The 19165-nt window shown below is 35.1% G+C and overlaps 1 protein-coding gene across 2 annotated transcripts in view; it reads left to right on the top strand.

The window, feature by feature from the left end:
- The window catches only part of DOP1A (DOP1 leucine zipper like protein A), an 81553-nt gene that overhangs the window by 12064 nt on the left and 50324 nt on the right, over positions 1-19165 (top strand). The window contains exons 5-8 of one of the 2 annotated variants that reach the window (XM_049772179.1): positions 1594-1692; positions 7141-7240; positions 7987-8069; positions 16467-16575. In XM_049772179.1, coding sequence (XP_049628136.1) covers positions 1594-1692; positions 7141-7240; positions 7987-8069; positions 16467-16575 — 391 coding nt within the window. Of the gene's footprint in view, positions 1-1593; positions 1693-7140; positions 7241-7959; positions 8070-16466; positions 16576-19165 lie in introns of both variants that reach the window. The other variant, XM_049772178.1, reaches the window with a different exon arrangement.

The raw sequence follows: 19165 nt of genomic DNA, 5'->3' as shown, positions 1-19165 counted from the left end.
ATAGTTCCTTTTAATGACTCAGTGGAAGTTATAGAAAAGTTATTTTACGGGGGCCGGAGAGATAGCATAGAGGTAAGGCATATGACTTACATGCAGAAGGATGGTGGTTCGAATCCCAACATCCCATATGTTCCTCCAAGCCTGCCAGGAGCAATTTCTGAGTGTAGAGCCAGGAGTAAACCCCGAGCGCTGCCGGTTTGACCCCCGCCCCCCCCCAAAAAAAAGAAAAGTCATTTTAAAGTTTTCTATTCATTTTGTAAAAATATTAGTGCTGAGATTCTGGGGTCACTTTCAGCCTCACTCACTCATTTTCTCCCTCATCCGTTCTTCAGTGTTAAAGCCTAGCAATGTGTTACTTCTCAGACCAATGATGTAGACAATCCCAGAGGACTCAGGGATATACCAGAATGCATTCAGGGGATCATGGCATGCTAGAAAATGAGATCATATCCTTGTGCATGCAAGACATGTACCCCTGACAACTGAGGAAATTCCTTAAATATATTTAAAAAACCAAATTTCGGGCCCGGAGAGATAGCACAGCAGCGTTTGCCTTGCAAGCAGCCGATCCAGGACCAAAGGTGGTTGGTTCTAATCCTGGTGTCCCATATGGTCCCCCCGTGCCTGCCAGGAGCTATTTCTGAGCAGACAGCCAGGAGTAAGCCCTAAGCACCGCTGGGTGTGGCCCAAAAACCAAAACAAAAACAAAAACAAAAACAAAAACCCAAATCCTATAAGGACTAAACTATTATTCAGTGTCTTTTTTTTTTTTTTTTTTTTGGTTTTTGGGTCATACCCGGCGGCACTCAGAGGTTACTCCTGGCTCTATGCTCAGAAATCAATTCTGGTAGGCTCAGAGGACCATATGGGATACCGGGATTCGAATCACCGTCCCTCTGCATGCAAGGCAAATACCTTACCTTCATGCTATCTCTTTGGCCCCTGTTATTCCATTTAAATAATTAAATAAGAATTAACCATCAAGTAGAACCATGAATTTAATTAAGAAGTAGTTAACATAAAGGATATAAGGATTATCCAAACAAGAAAGATGCTCAGCATTATAAATAAAACAAGAATTTAAACTGTTGGTCTGGGGACCAGAGCAATAGCACAATGGTAGGGTGTTTGCATTGCATGTGACCAACCTGGGACAGACCCAGTTCAATCCCTGGCATCCTATATGGTTCCCCGAGCCTGCCAGGAGTGATTTCTGAGCACAGAGTGAGAAGTAATCCCTGTGCACCTCCAAGGTGTGGCCCAAAAACAAATAAAAAATAAACAGCTGGGCAGGAGAGAGAGTACAGTGGATAGGGAATTTACCTTGCACCTAAGTCAACCTGAGCTCAATTCAGGGACGACATCAGCGCCTCATACATGCTAGGCACGCACTATATCATGAAAGTTATCCCTTCTATGTTTCTTAAATCTTAAGCTGCTATACTGTATTTACTTATTAAAAATAATGTAAATGTTTATTTATAAAGTTCTCAGAAGCTTTCTTTTACTTATAGATGAAAATTGTTTTTATTTCCTTGGTAAATCTTTATTGCTGTAATAGACAATATTCATTAAAGGCATTTTTTATTTCAGGTAGAAGCAGTAAGTACTTCGGTGCAGGACTCAAGTGTACTTGTACAAAGAAGTACACTAGACCTTATACTCTTCTGTTTTCCATTCCACATGAGTCAGGTAAAACATTAATGACAGTATTAATATAAAGTGTTCTTTTCAGATTTATAATGTGTCTTTTTTTTAGTTAAATTTTTTTGCTTTGTTATCCAATAAGTTTATAGAACATTTTTAAAGCAAGCTTAAAAAACAAACTTGCTTAAAATCTTTTTGGAGTAGAACTAAAATTTTTGAAGAAAAATCAAGTGGTACTCATTATTAACTCTGACAGTACAAGACTTGAAATCAAGACAGGCTTTCTACTCAACTACAAGTTCTGTTCAGTTACTGTTTTCTAGTTTGGTAACTCTGGGATGTGTGCCCTTTCCTTAGTAGAGTTGTCAATAATTTGAAGGTCAAATATCAGTCACTGTAATGTTTCATAGTACTTTATTACAAAGGAAAGCAACTACAAACAAATTATAAACTGCTTCATTTGGGGACTTTATCATGATCTTTATTTTTAAACAGATCATCTAAATTCAATTTTTATTTCTAAACTTTAATTTGAAGAACTGTAAAGTGATCAGAAGTAAACATTCAGAATAGTATAACTATATATCTGACAAAGTTAATAAGTAGGCTTGATTTTAAAAAGCCATAGAAAAAATGTTATTTGGTTTTTTGTCAGAATGCTATTTACTTAGATAACTAATTAACTTTTCATTATAATCAGTCATATCCATTCAGAGTTTTTACTGCTTTATTCAGCTTGAGATTAGTTTATTAATAATTGAATTTGCAGTTCATTGTCTCTTTTGTCTGTAGTTTGGACATAAATCACCCAGAGTTTCTATTTTAAGACTTTCTATTCTTAAACCAAGGATCTTTTATTGTTCCCTTAGTTATTTTTTAAAACTGTTCACTATCATATCTACTAGTAGAGAGATGGGCAAAATAGCCAACAAGGTGAACATTGTCTTACATATTTTATAGGGGTACAAAAGAAAACTAAGAATGTGCCAAAGAAATATATGAGATTAAAAGCCTACAATATGTTCTTTCTCTTCTATTTAAAAGAATGTTTAACTGTTCTCATGTTTTCTTCGTTCCTAAATATTGAATGTTGCTAGTCCTTCAGTATAATGTGTAACTCCACAAGGTTTAAAGAACTATATTTGATGAGTAGGGAAGAGTGAGAACAGAGTTGGGGGATATTGTACTATGAGAGCACTGATGATGGGAGTTGACATGGTCAATGATTGGTATTGAAATATATGCCTAAAACTTAGTTTTTAATAACTTTGTAAATCATGGTTCTTTAACTATTTAAAAGATTTTAAGAAAAGAATCATGTTATGATGGATTTAATTTGGGAAGAATTTAGTATGTTAACTAGTTTTCAGCCTGATTTTCCTTTAGTGTTTCGTTATAACCCTATCTCTCTATACTTTTTACCAGACAAGATTTTCTCAAGTTTTATAAAATATAATTTTATTTTAACAGCAATATATGTGGAAAATATGTTTTTTCAAAATCCTGGGGCCAAGAAGATAAGTGGTAGAACACATGTTCTGCCTATCAAGTATAGCCTTGCCCCTGAGCAACAAAGGTCTTGTGTGTGTGTGTGTGTGTGTGTGTGTGTGTGTGTGTGAGAGAGAGAGAGAGAGAGAGAGAGAGAGAGAGAGAGTGTGTGTGTGTGCGTGTGTGTGTATTTAATGGAAAAGAAGCACGTCTTATTTGGAGGTAACTAAGAAAGGGGAAGGAGATGATAAAAGAGAGAATAACTTGCTCGAGAGAGTGTATTTCTCTCCAAAGGCAGAGAGAGAGAGAGAGAGAGAATGGAGAGAGAGTGTAGGTCTCTCCAAAGGCAGAGAGAGAGAAGAGAGAATGGAGAGGGAGAGGGAGAAGGAGAGGGGGAGGGGGAGAGAGGAGAGAGAGAGAGACAGAGACAGAGAAGAGAGAGAGAACATCTTGGTACACACCCAGCATGAAAGTAAAAAAGTACACATCTTAAGAAGGGAGTTGTGGGCCACAAGCCATGTGCTCAGGCACCATATACCCAAACAACACAGGTGCATGTGTATTTTTAAGGGCATACTCTACTCAGATCCAAATTTAGTGTTTTTCCCTCTCAAATTATTAAGTCCTATCTTAAGAATCATGACAAAGTCTCCACCCCAAATTTATTTCCTACTTTCAATGTTTTGTACATATAATAGCTATTGTTTAAATATTGATTGTAATTAAGACTTAGGATAGCATTCATTAACTTCTCCCAAAAAATGACTTATGTTTGGATAATCAGCAGTAGACATGTTTATTGTACTTTTGTATATTATGAAAAGTCAACCACTAGTTTCTAATAGTTTCTAGTACTCACAGTTTTATTTAGATTATAATAAATTATTTTCCACATTAGACTTTGTGGAATGGTAATAGTAATCAAGAACTAAATTCTTATAGTTTTTAGAATAATCTAAGGTAGAGATGTAGCTCAGTGGTAGATCATGAGTGTCTGTGAGACTCTGGGTTAATCTCCAGCACCTCATAGTTCATCAAGAAATTCCCTAAGCACTGTATTATGTAGCCCCCTACCTCAAAGCAAAAACCTTCTAGTCAGTCTGTACTTTTACTCATACATGCTTTTCTAGGTTAGTTGCTTATTTGGACAATGTTGGTTTGCTGCATTATATATGTTAGCACTTGCTAAATATTAAAAATATGGCATCGGCATATTTATTACTATCACTGCTGATATCAGCAGTAACATAGTAACTGTATTTCATGTTCAGTCATGAGTTTTCAAGCCTACTAATTTCAGTATCACTTAAAGTCAAGTACAGATTTTCCCTAACTCTTCTTTTGAAAGTGAATAGTAAAATTTGGGCAGCAGTAAAAAATACTTGATTTTCTTTGAGTGCAGGTTGACTTTAGTTTGGAGAAAATGTCTGTCAGATGCCAAAGCCTGAATACTAGATTTTGTTATTCTTTTAGGTCACAGAGGTCATTTGTGGAAAAAATTGGAAATTTAGCTCACAGTCCAATCATACAGCACACACAAGGGCGTTTTTCAGTATTTTCCATCATACTGTATTCTATATCAGAAATGCTCTTTGTGCATGTCACATTTCACTTTGCAGACTAAATATTTACTAAATTCAAAGTCAAGATTTAATACATTTTTGTTTCTTTAACATCATTCTTTTTGGGGGTTGAGGAGGTTTGGGCCACACCCAGCAGTGCTCAGGGGTTACTTCTGACTCTGTATACTCAGAAATCACTCCTGGCATGCTCAGGGACCATATGGGATGCTGGGATTCGAACCCAGGTCTGTCCTGTGTCAGCCACGTACAAGGCAAATGCCTTACCACTGTGCTTATCTCTCCAGCCCCATCAACATCATTCTTTTTTTTTTAACTTTAGAAAGATATTATTTATTGATAATGTTAAAATCCATAAAATTTGCCTTACAATGTAGAGAAAATTACAACCTGACAATGACTGACAAAGTCACAAACACTAATGTGAACATTGGCTTTGCATTTTTTTTTCAACATCATTCTTAAGTGAAACTTTTTTCTTTTTAATTTGCCGTTCTTATTTTGTTTGGGGGCCAAAACAGTTATGCTTGAGAGTTACTCTTGGTTCTGTGCTCAAGAATTACTCTTGGCAGTGTGCAGGGGACTATATGGGATCCTGAAAATTGGACCTAAGTTCGCCATGTGCAAGTTAAATTTCTACGTTCTCTGTCCCGTGTTTTAATATTTTTTATGGGTGACATGCAAGCATCACGTTTGCATGTGATGATAAACTTAGAAAGTGTTTATCAGTTTTAAAAGGAGCATAATATTAGCCACACCAAACTCATCACCAAAATCCTTCTACCACTATTCATAGGACCCTGTTCCCTTCACACACTCCACCTTTAGGTAACTCAGTTCTATCATTAGATTATAAGATATTTTTTCTGTTTCATTTTAATGCATGTACACAATGGCATGACAAATATACACAATGATTGCAAATACAGTAGATGCCAATTTTAAACTATTTTTCTAAGATGCCAGCATATTATATACTGTCATATGATTAAAGCAATGTGAATATAACTATAAAAGGTAACTAACATCTGTCCATTAATATGTGTACATTTTTATCTTGTGGACCTTCTAAAAGTGTCATGGAATTCAGGAGCTATATTTAAAATTATATTTAGGACCTACACTTATACTCAGATGTCCCAGGAGCTCAGGAACTATATTTAGAGAACTAGTTAGAAGACGTCTAAGTGCACCTAATGTGTTGGTGGCTATAACTGGTTTTCTCTAATATCTCAGTGATTTCTGTATGATTCTTTTAAACAAATAAAGCAGATGAATGAAACTCTAGCTGTCACTGTCAAGTAGCAGTATCAGTAAGAATAAGTCAGTTCTTTACTCAGGTAAGCCACTAGCCATGAATTTAAGGAATAGTCAACTTTCATATTACTTTCTAATCTGCAGATATCAAGATTTTATTCTTTTTTGGGTGGGTTTAACACCCTGCGGCACTCAGGAGTTTCTCCTGGCTCTATGTTCAGAAATCAATCCTGACAGAGTCGGGGAACCATATGGGATACCAGGTATCAAACCGGCGTCTGTCTTAGGTTGGATGCATGCAAGGCAAAGGCCCTACCACTATGCTATTACTTCAGCCCCAAGATTTTGTTCTAAAATGTTTAGCAGTATTTTAAATACCAATAATGATTTTGTTTGCTATGACATTTATTTTTTAGTTTTTATTTATTTTTTATTTTTCCATTTTTAATATATTTAAAGAAAATGCATTACATAATTGACATAACTGATCATAATACATTTGTTTATAGGAAACCAAAAGCAACATGATTTAAAAAATAGAAAATCGAAAGAAAAAATTATGACATTAATTTTTGGTAAAACTGATATCCTTTAGTAAAATTCTCACAAAACTGAACTGATCAGAGGAGATAGGATATTAGAGAGGGGATAATGAAGTGGACTAAAAATTATATTAGTTTATTGGGTCAGGTTTCTGGGCATTTTGGTGATGGTAAGGTGTGGTAATTATGTACATCAAGAGTATAAACTTTAATACCCCTGTTAGCATGACCTAAACTATAGTTTAAAATAATTTAATTATATATTGTGTAAAATAATGAAACATTATCTTTAAAAGACTTGGATTGAAGTGGAAATTATTAACATTTATTATAGCTAGGTTAGAGAGATAATATAATGTTCTTACTTTGCACAAAGCTGACCCAGATTTGATCATATATTTGATCATATATTCCTGAGCACTGTCAGGAATGATCCCTGAGCACAGAGCCAGGGTTGTACCTATATTTTCTGATTATTTACCAATGTGTGAAATAAGCATCCCTCTGTTTGAAAGTTTGTGTTACCTTTCTATACCTTGTGTATGATTTATATGCCTTGAAGTTTTAAAGAAAATGTAATTTCTTTTTACGTGTTATTAAACATAACCACATTTCTACTTTTTTAGGCGACTCGACCTGACATGATCAGGATCTTGTCTGCAGCCCTTCACGTTATTCTCAGGAGAGATATGTCCCTGAACCGACGCCTTTATGCCTGGCTTCTTGGTAGGTGTCTAATGTGTGTCCGCTTAGGTGGGAAAAGATGAGAGGAAATTTGCCTACAAAGTATTGCCCAATTTTGTGTCTATTCTAACAGTAGATACTAAATATAAACAGTGAACTATATATTCTATGAAGAAATTTCAAAAATTTCTTAGTTCAAATTCAACAGTTTTCATCGATAAGGCATGTCCCTGATTTGAGACTTTTCCCCCATATAAATTGAGGTTTTAATAAGAATGAAAAAAAGAATGATAAATAAGTTAATAAGCAAAATATTGACATAATTTCCAGCTTTGCAGTCATCAAAAGAGACAGGATTAAAATGCTCTTCCACACAACACCAGTCTCTCCCACTGTGACAGTGCAGGATTGTGTGCACTTTGTACTTCCACATTATTTGTTGGATATCAGACTGTATTCACAAATCCTTACCACCTAGAATGAGAGGACACCATAATAATTCATCCAATATCTTCTGAGTATTTATTTCCCTATCCATAAGATTAAAAGAGGGATATTTTTGGAACAATACTATGAAACGTACATACTGAATTGGTTTCCCTTATTAAACTATCTAAAATGATCTCTCTTGCTGACATTGATTGGGCTACTAATTGGTAAGTGTTTAGTGCTGTTTTTGAAATATTTGCTGTTTTAGTGTTTGATGAAAACTAGTTTTAAGAATTACATTGTAATGTATTTTGCTTATTGTTCCCATGGAGGTTTTGATAACAACGGTGCCATCACAGGACCCAGAAGCACAAGACACAGTAATCCTGAAGAACATGCCACTTACTACTTCACTACCTTTTCAAAAGAATTGTTGGTCCAGGTACAAATGTTTTCATTTTACTTTTGACATTTGTTTCATTTCTTGACAACTACATTTATGTAAGAAGTTTAACAGTAATTCACAGTGTAAAGAGTTTATATAAAATTCATCAACTTCTGATGTCAGAGTGATAGTACAGGGATAGAACATTTGCAGATATTAGCCTTGCTGATGGCTCACCAAGGTTTTATCCCTGGTGTCCAATATGGTCCCTTGAGCATCACCAGGAGTGATCCCTGAGCACAGAGCTAGGAGTAAGTCCTGAGCACCACCACATAAAAAACAATGTGTCATTAAATTCTGTTTTAATTTTTGGTAAAACTGATCTCCTTTAGTAAAATTCTCTACACAACTGAGCTGATCAGAAGAGAAAGGGTGTTAGAAAGGGGATGATGAAGTGGACTAAAAATGATATTAGTTTATTGGGACAAGTTTTTGGGCATTTTGGTGATGATGAGGTGTGGTAATTATGTACATCAAGAGTATAAACTTTGGGCCCGGAGAGATAGCACAGCGGCGTTTGCCTTGCAAGCAGCCGATCCAGGACCAAAGGTGGTTGGTTTGAATCCCGGTGTCTCATATGGTCCCCCGTGCCTGCCAAGAGCTATTTCTGAGCAGACAGCCAGGAGTGACCCCTGAGCACCGCCGGGTGTGACCCAAAACCAAAAAAAAAAAAAGTATAAACTTTAATACCCATGTTAGCATGATCTAAACCTGTGGTCCTCAAACTATGGCGGGCCACATATTGTATTTGTATCTGTTTTGTTTCTTCATTGCAAAATAAGATATATGCAGTGTGCATAAGAATTCGTTGATAAGTTTTGTTTTTACTATAGTCAGACCCTCCAATGGTCTGAGGGACAGTGAACTGGCCCCCTGTTTAAAAAGTTTGAGGACCCCTGAAACTGTAGTTAAAAGAATTTTAAGATCTCTGCTATCTCTCTGACTCCTTAAAGCACATTTTTATATATGAAGTAATCCATTTAAATACTTGATGGATTTGTTTTTCTTGATTTTATTCTAGAGAAAATGCAAATTCTGTTTTATCTCACAAAAAATATAACCTCTATTTTTCTCCTGCTGATAAAAAAAACCATAAATATACATAAAAAGACATCAGCTTTCTAAGAATGACTGTAGCATGACTACAATAATTTACTTATGTACTAGATTTATTTCTAATGTATATTTAGTAAATCCATATCTTAAATACTTTGTTTTAATGACTTTATTAATATGTGGTGATGTTGATAATATGATCATTTTAATATTTATTAAAATACGGTGATTTCATGGCTTAATTAATGATGATAGTGGCCCTCTCAAATTAACATTTCTGGGCTGGAGAGATAGTGCAGTGGGTAGTTTGTTTGTCTTGCATGTGGCTTACCTTTTTCTATCCCTGCACACCATGTGATCCTTCCTCTGAGTCCTGCCAAGAGTGATTCTTAAGAGCCATGAGTATGCCCTGAGAACAGTGTTCTGTTGCAGAAAACAACAGCAAAAAGTTAAAAGTGGATCTAGAAACTTATTTTTTCATTTTATTTATTTATTTATTTTTCGATTAAACCATTGTGATTAACAAAGGTATTTATAGTTAGGTTTCAAACACAATATTTCAGGACCAATTCCACCGTCAGTGTCAACCTCCCTCCACCAGAATGCATCCTAAGCCACCATCCCCTTCCCCAGCCTGCCAGCGTAATAGATCTGTTTTTTTTGTTTTTGTGTGTTTTTTTTTTGGGGGGGGGGCACACCCGGCAGTGCTCAGGGGTTACTCCTGGCTGTCTTCTCGGAAATAGCTCCTGGCAGGCACGGGGGACCATATGGGACACCAGGACTCGAACCAACCACCTTTGGTCCTGGATTGGCTGCTTGCAAGGCAAACACCGCTGTGCTATCTCTTCGGGCCCAATAGACCTGTTTTTAATTTTAGTTGTTAAAGTTTGGGTTTCATGATTTCATTGTTGTTGACTCTGGTTTGGATATTTAGTTCTCTCTTTTTTTTTTTTTTTTTTTTTTTTTTTTTTAGTTCTCTCTTTTCTTAACGCCACCAGAACACCTGAGATCCCTTGGCCCCTTGATTTTTTTTCTTCTTCTTACTATACTCTGGGATCTAGAGTGTTCTTGAAAACCCCAATTTAAACCATTGCATTTGTTCATGCAGTTATTCTAAATACCATATATAAGTAATCTAATCTGTATTTATTCTTCTCTGACTTCATTTAACATAAAATCTTCCAGTTCCACCCATGTTGCAGCAAATTGTATGATTGCATCGTTTCTTACAGTTATATAGTATTACGCTGTATATATGTTCCACATGTATCAGGTTGTACCACTAATGTTGGTTCACTGGTAAAGAGGCATTTGTCAGGTTTCTGTAAAAAAAGTTTTAGCACTTTATATATTATTTAAAAATACATTATTACTTTTTATAATCAGAATAATACCTCGACTTTGAAACTACGATGCACAATTCCCCAGCAGACTTTTATATGGTGATTTAGCTTCCAGTAATGGTTTATGCTTATGTCAATGAGTGCACTGGGTATTTCAAAATTACTTTCTAATTTTCTTTTATACATATACATACATACATATATAAATATATATTATATATCATATTATTTTTATATATAAATAGATGTATAAAATGACTTAATTTAAGCACCCTGGTTAAAAAAAATTTCATGGTTGAGTTCCAGTCATAGAATATGCAACATCCTTGACTAGTGCACAATTCCTGCCACCTGTGTCCTCAGTTTCCCTCCCTCACCTGCTATTTTACTTCTCTTTATGTCTCTCTCTTCTTTATTTTTTGATGCCGTGGTTTGGAATATTGCTGAAGAAAGGATATCATGCATATCACATTATTCTCTTTCAGCACACAGTTCTTGTCCATAGCAATCAGTTCCAACTATCATTGTCATAGTGGACTCTTCTCTGCCCTAACTGTACTCAATGCTCTTTGTGGCAAGCTTCCTTTCAAGGACTAGTCGTCTGGGCTCTCATCTCTATTGTTTCTGGATATTATTACCATAAGATTATTTTAAGTGTATCCCTCTCCCTCTAACTCAAATTACTCAACACTTTACTCTCCATATCAATCCATATATAAGCAAATTTTATTACTTAATTTTTCCTAACAGCTGCTTGTGTAGACGTAGCCCAGTTTCATTAGCCATTCCTCTATTCTCAGGCATTTGGGTTATTCCCATATTCTGGCTATTTTTTCTTTTTTTTTTCTTTATTTAAACATCTTGATTACAAATATGATTGTGATTAGGTTTCAGTCATGTAAAGAATTCCCACCACCAGTGTCCCAAATCTCCCTCCACCCCACCCCACCTGTACTCCAGACAGGCTTTCCAGTTCCCTCATTCATTCACATGATTATGGTAGTTCTCTGTAGGTTTGTTTTTTTTTTAGTTTTTTTTTTTTTTTTTTTTTTTTTTTTTTTTTTTTTGGATCATACCCGGCAGCGCTCAGGAGTTACTTCTGGCTCTAATGCTCAGAAATCGCCCCTGGAAGGGTCGGGGGACCATATGGGATGCCGGGATTCGAACCACTGACCTTCTGCATGTGAGGCAAACGCCTTACCTCCATGCTATCTCTCCGGTCCTGTGTAGTTATTTCTATATATTCTGGCTATTGTAAATAGTGCTACAACGAACATAGGAATGCATAGGGCTTTTCTGTATGGTGTTTTGGGGTTCCTGGGTTATATCCCTAGGAGTGATATTAATGTCATATAGAATCTCGATTTCTAGTTTGTTGAGGAATATCCATATTGTTTTCTGTGCAAGCTACACCTATCTAAATTTCCACCACCAGTGATGAGACTATCACAGCATAAGTGATAGCACTTATTGTTCTTGTTCTTTGTGATGTGTATGTCTTTGTGATGTGAGATGATATCTCGTTGTTGTGATTAATTGCATTTCCCTGATGATTAGTGATGTGGATAATTTTTTCATGTGCTTTTGATCATCTGTATTTCTTTTTTCATGAAATGTCTGTTCATTTCTCTCCTCATTTTTGGATGCAATTAAATGATTTTTTTCTTCTTAATAACTTTTATCAGTGCCTTGTATATCTTAGATATTAACCCCTTATCTGATGATTTTTGGGTGAGTAATTTCTCCCATTCTATGGAGCCATTGTATCCAACTCATTGTTTCCTTTGAATTGCTGAAGTTTCTCAATTTAATATAGTTCTTTGTTTATCTTTTCTTCCACTTCCTTGATCAGTGGTGTTTCTTCTATAAAGATGCCTTTAGTTTCAGTGTAATGGAGTGTTTTACCAGTGCTTTCCTCTATATACTTTATGACTTTAGGTCTGATATCAAGACCTTTAATCCATTTTTATTTGACCTGTGTGCATGGTTTAAAGTGAAGTGTGAGTTCACTTTTTGCATATAGTTGACCAGTTTTTCCCACACCACTTGTTGAAAAAGCATATCTTGTTCTACTTTCTATTTTTGCAGACCTCATGGGTATTAGAATAAAGACAGACTCTCAGATCAGTGAAATAGACTTGAATATTCTAAAATATTCTAAATAATTCTAAATTCTAAAATAAAAATGAGAGTCTGTCTGTATTCTAATACCCATGACTTATGCTTTACAGTACAGTGTAATGTTAGGAAAGTGATGCCTCCCATAGTCTTTTTCCCAAGGATTATTAGTTATCCATGAAGTTATTGTTCAAATGAATTTCAAGAGTGTTTGATACACTTCTTTGAAAAATATCATGCATTAAATCTGTACAATTTAGGAAGCTTTGGGAAGTATTGCCATTTCAGTGACTTAATCCTTCCAGTCCATGAGCAGATTATATATCTCCATATCCTTGTGTCCTCTTTTATTTTCTGAAGCAGTGTTTTTTTTTTTCTTTTTCTTTGTATAGGTCTTTTATTCCATAGTTAAGTTGACTCTGAAGTACTTGATTTTTTGAGGCACAATTGAAATGGGGTTATTTTTTTTAAATGTCTCTATTCTTTTTCCTTATTTGTATACAGAAAAGCCATGTATATTTGTGTATTAAATTTGTAGTCTGCCACTTTACTGTGTAAATCTATTGTTCCTAGAAGCTTTTTGGTAGAATATTTAGTATATTCTAAGTATAATATTAGATCATCTCCAAACAGTGAGAGCTGAAATACTTACTACGGTAAGTACTTCCAGTACTGTATTGAATAGAAGTGGCAAGAGGGGGTCAACTTGTCTTCTGCCAAACCTTAGAGGAAAGGCTTTTAGTTGTTCCCCATTGAGTATAATATTTGCCATGGACTTTTGGTAAATGGCCTTGATTATATTGAGAAAAGCTCCTTCCATTACCATCTTATTGAGAGTTTTTAATCATGAATTGGTGTTTGACCTTGTCAAATGCTTTCTAGCATCTGTAGTATGATCTATAGGATCTTTTTGTTGTTGTTGTTGGCCCTTTTCCAATTTTGAATGATACCATTAAGTTATTTTTGTAAGACCTTTCTTTCTTCCTGACAAATTATTGCAAAGCAGTACAATTTCCTCTTAATATTACTTTTGCTGTGTCCCAAAAATTCTAATCATTCTCATTTTCACTCTCATTTATTTCCAGGAATCTTTTGATTTCCTCTGTGAATTCCTCTGTGTAGTGGTGGTTGTTCAGGTGTGAGTTGTTTAATTTTCATGTACTAATTTTTCTCTCTGTGTATTTTTGTAATTCACTTCTATTTTCAGTTATTCATGGTCTGAGAAGGTATTTGGTCAAATTTCTATCCTCTTGATTTTATGGAAGTATGTTTTATGGCCTGGTATGTGGTCTATCTTGGAAAGTGTCCCATGTGCATTGGATAAGAATGTATAGTCAGATTTCTGGAGGTAGAAAACCTTGTATATGTCTACTAAGCCACTCTCTTTCATGTCTTTCTTCAAATACAGTATTCTTTGTTAAATTTTAGCCTGGTTGATCTTTCAAGCGGTGACAGAGTGGTATTGAAGTCTCCTATAACTACCATGTTGCTGTCTTTTTCAGGTCCATTAACAACTGTTTTAAGCATTTTGTTGACCACTCATATATGGTCATATATGTTTATAAGTGTTATCTTTCTGGTGTACATGTCCCTTGCTTATTAAGAAACAACCCTCTCTCTCTCTAATAACCATTTAAGCCTAAAATCTATGTGTCTGATATTAGTATGGCCACATCAGCCTTTTTAAGGGAGTTGTATGCTTGAAGGATTGTCCTCCAACCTTTGACTTTGAGTCTGTGTTTGCTGACTATTTAGATTTGTTTCTTGTAGACAACAGAATGTTGGATTCAATTTTCTGATAAATTTTGCCACTGTGTCTTTTAAGTGATGCATTTAGTTCATTGACATTGAGAGAAATTATTTTATGAGATTTTTGTGTCATTTTTTATAGTAATTTGGTGTGTTTGTGGGGCTTGCCTTGCCTTAAAGTAGACCCTTCACTTTAGTTACAGTTAGTTTAGAGTCAGTAAAGTCTCAAGAGATGATTTTTTTTAATATGTGAAGCCTGCATGAAAGTCTTGCTAGGTGAAGTATTCTTGGTGAGGTGTTCATTTTGCTGAGTTTTTTCACTATATCCCACCACTGTCTTTGGACCTCAAGGGTTGCTTGTGATAAATCTACTGTATATCTTACATCTGCTATTGGTATATAGTTTCTCTTTTTAATCTTGCTGCTTTCAGTATTCTACTTCTGTGGTTTTCATCATTGTGACTAGGATGTCCCCATGGGTACTTTTATTTGGATCTCTGTTAGCTGGTACTCTTTGATCATCCAAAATGTTGGTGCAAGCACTCTTTAGTTCTTGAAATTTCCCAGAGATTATGTCTTTGACTGTTGCTTCTGCATAGGGATTTTCTTCCTGATCCTCTGGGACCCCCAATGTTTCTTATGTTGTTCCTGTTAAATTGACCTCAAATATCTATTGTCTTATTTTGAGGATTTTTTTTATCTCCTGTTCATTTATTTTAAGACTCTTCATCAATTTCTTCTGCTGGATGGAGGTGTAATGTAGCCCATCTTCCATTTTATTGATTCTATTGTCAGCAGCTTTTACTCTGCTGGTGAGGCTTTCCAGTAAGGTTTTTATTTTACTTATTAGGTTTTTCAGTCCTGATATTTCTGTTTGAATCTTTCTCTTTTCTAGTCTCATATCTTCTAGAGTCTTGGGTTTTCCTTTTCATGGTTTCTTTTAGTTCTTTGAAAAACTTCAACATTTGCTCTCTAAAGTCCTGATCAGAGAGGTTATGTAGGTAGCTAATGTTGATTGAGTCTTCTAACTAAAAGAACTAGCATCTTCAGTCTGCGCTGTTTTCCCATTGTGACCTTTGTAGTCTATATATATAGAGAGAGATTGTGGTGGGGCTCCTTGCATAGAACAAATGTGCAGCCACAAAGCCAAGTGGAGCAGTTATGCTGTTGCCTGGCTCACTCTCTTCAAAATGTTTAGTTCAAAATGGCCCATTTTTATTCAAACTTTGTCCACAGCCCACAGCATTTTCACTGCTCTTGATCAACAATCCATTGTTTTTGTTTGTTTGTATGTTTTCTCTCTTAGTCACATTCTTGCCTGGGTTCACTGACTTCAGCTCAAAAAGGAATTTGTGTTTAGAACCTATGTTTCCCCAGGAAATGTGCATAGTTAAGGAGAATTTAAGTGTGAGCAAATGTTATTGTTGTAAATGTTAAAGTGATCCAAAAGTTTGTTTTTATTAACTTATATTTACGATGCTTTAGAATAGACTGAGAAAACATAGCATTTAAAGTATTATCAATGAGTGAAATGATAAAAATATAGTTATTAAATATCACTAATAGGAAAGCTCCATAATGGCATGTTAATAGTTGGAGCATGAGATTGATCTTTAAAAAATGTATAATTTTATTTTAGTTTTGAGGCTTCTCTGCAGTGTTCCTGGTTTACTCCTCTCTTTGTGCTCAGGATAACTTCTGGTGGTGCTCAAGGACCATATATGATCCTGGAGATCAAAGCCAAGTCAGTCATGGATGTGTAAGGCAAGCACCTTACCCACAGTACTTTTATTCTGACCCTATATGTGTTATTGTGAATCAAACAGTTTGGCTATATACAAAGCAAGACAACCCCTTCTATCTCTCGGGCTTCATAAATTTTTTATAAGTTAATCCAGTCAAATAATTTATGGAATACTTTTTTTAAAAAGTTTTCTTCTGGAGAAAAGGTAAATATTTTTCTATTCTCAAATAAATGTAACCTATATTACTCTCCTATCGATGGAAATATAAACACCTGTTGAAAGATTTCAATAAGCAATAGAGATGTAAACTCTTCCTTATATATGATTGTATTTATAAATACTCTAGGGAAAATTTTGTTTTTATTTTGTTTTCTTTTTAAAAGGCTATGGTGGGGATCTTACAAATGAATGGATTTGGAGAAGAAAGCACTTTAATGCAGGATCTAAAACCATTTCGTATTTTAATCAGTCTACTGGACAAACCTGAGCTAGGTAATGTATATATGTGTGTTGTAATGTTTTAAGGCATAACCTTGTGGTTGTTGATTTTTATTTTATAGTATAAATAAGAGAGAACATTTTTGTTGCTGCATTCTGAGGTGATAGAAATTAAAGTTCTCAATTTTCATCCAAAATTCACTCTAAACTGCTAAGATGTTCATCCAACTAGTATGTTACATATTTACCTCAAATTTTAACAGGAGTCATCTTAAATATATTGTTTAAATAAATCTTAGTGTTGATTTAATTACTAAAATTAAAATGTTCATGCTCTGTCATGTCTATCTGATAGTTTATAGACTATAAGAACATGAGCAGAAATATTTGGGTTATATCTCTCCTTATCCCCACCCCTTTGCCTTTTTCTTTCTTCATTGTATGTTTTTTTAGATCTATTGAGAAATTCATTACCACACCTATGGTAGAAATTGAGAAATCCTATTAATTATATTTTACATGTAAATATCCATATGTTAGCAAAAATGCTTGCCTCCCACCAACTCTTAAAATAAATGTTAAATTATCAATGGTTTTGAGGGTTTATTTTTTATCCATTTTATTACAGAAGATTTCAAGTTTTTTTAAGTCTATCATAATAATAGGTGACATCTATTATAATCTTGTGCATTTTCATATGATTTGAATCATATGAATGGTCATTATCTGGGAACTATGCTATTTCCTGTATATTTGAGTCTATTCTCATTTTAGATGAAGTTACTAAAGCTCAAAGAAGTTTAATAATCAGTCGGTCCAAAGTAATAGAGCTATTACCTAAACCAGTTTATCAAATTCTTCTTTTTTTTGTTTTTTTTTTTTTTTTGGTTTTTTGGGTCACACCTGCCGATGCTCAGGAATTTATTCTTGGCTCTGTGATCAGAAGTTGCTCCTGGCAGGCTCAGGGGACCATATGGGATGCCAGGATTTGAACTGGAGTTTGTCCTGTGTTGGCCGCGTGCAAGGCAAATACCTTACTGCTGTGCGATCGCTCAGGCCCCATCAAATTCTATAATTTTTACATCAACCTGTCTTTAAGTAGATATTGTTCAGTTATTCACTGTTCTGTTAGCTGCTCCAAATGTGAAGTTTAGCTTAGCATTTGAAACAATTTTATTATTTGCTTTAATTTTGGCATATAAGATTGTTTATAAAGTATATGTACCATGAAATCATAGTGTAATTAATAATTAAATATACTTGCTTAATCAAATACCAGTGAGATATCATCTGACACCACAAAACTGGCACACATAAGAAGAAAATAAAGGACAATTAGTGCTGGCACAGATGCACAGAGATAAGAACTCTCACTCACTGTTCATGGGAGTGTAGACTGGTCCAGCCTTTTTGGAAAACAGTATGTACTTTCCTCACAAAAATGGAAATTGAGCTCTCATATGACCCAGCGATAATATTGGTTCTGGGAACATAGCCTAGGGGCCCCCAAAATATAATGCAGAAAAGGCATCTGCACTCCTATGTTCATTGAAGTATCACTATTCACAATAGCCAGAATATGGAAACAATCTAAGTGTTGGAAAAAAGATGAGTAGATAAGAAACTGTGATACAGCTACACAAGAGAATATTATGCCACTGTTGGGAAAAATCAAATCATGCAGTTAGGTTATACATGGTTGGATATGGAGAGTATTATGCTGAGTGAAATGAGTCAGAGGGAGAGGGATAGACATAGAATGACTGCACCTATTTATGAGATAGAAAAAGTAAAAAAGATAGTATGGGAATAATATCCAAGACAATAGAGACAAGAACCAAGAGGACTGGCCCATGATAAGAAGCTTGCCACAAGAATAAGAGGAAGAGGGGGAGGGCATGGGTAGTACTGTTCGGGCAGAGTAGTCACCACTATGACAATGATAATTGGAAATGATCACACTGGAAAAGAACTAGGTACTGAATGGCGATAAATAGATATGATACCTTTAAGGAACAGTATTGCAATCCATAGTGTGTAAAAGGAAACAAAGAGGGAGAGTAGGAGGGAGGTGGGAGAGAGAGGGAGGGGAGAGATTGAGAGAGGGGGAGACAGGAGGAGAGAGAGGGGGAGAGAGAGACAGAGAGAGAGGGAAAGAGAGAGGAGAGGAACTAAAGGGTAAGGACCAGAGGGAGGAAAACTGGGGACATTGATGGAGGAAATATAAACTGATGAAGGGATGAGAATGCTGGCATGACCAAAACTTAATCATGAGCAACTTTATAACTGTGATTCAGTTGAATAATTTATTTAAAAAATACCTTTGCTTGTTTTAACTATGATAATCACAGAGCTTTAAGTAACTTAAAAATACTTTTGTTACACAATTTATATAGGTAGGTAAAGATGTTTTACAGAAATAATAAATTTTTGTCAGTTATGTTCATAGTACAAAATGAGATTTGTATCTTCGCCTTGAAATTAATTGTGAAGAGGGCAATGCAGTTCCATGAGCTTCAAACACCCAGTCCCTTTCTAATTTTCATTTTATTTCCATTACATTTTTTATTTGGGTCACTGTAGTTTACTAATTATTTGTTTTGAATGTTCTCTTAATGGGGTCTCTTTTCAGATAATCATACCA

This window comes from Suncus etruscus, chromosome 4, assembly GCF_024139225.1.
Source record: "Suncus etruscus isolate mSunEtr1 chromosome 4, mSunEtr1.pri.cur, whole genome shotgun sequence".
In the NCBI taxonomy this organism is placed as follows: Eukaryota; Metazoa; Chordata; class Mammalia; order Eulipotyphla; family Soricidae; genus Suncus; species Suncus etruscus.
This window is presented reverse-complemented; position numbering and strand designations above follow the sequence as displayed.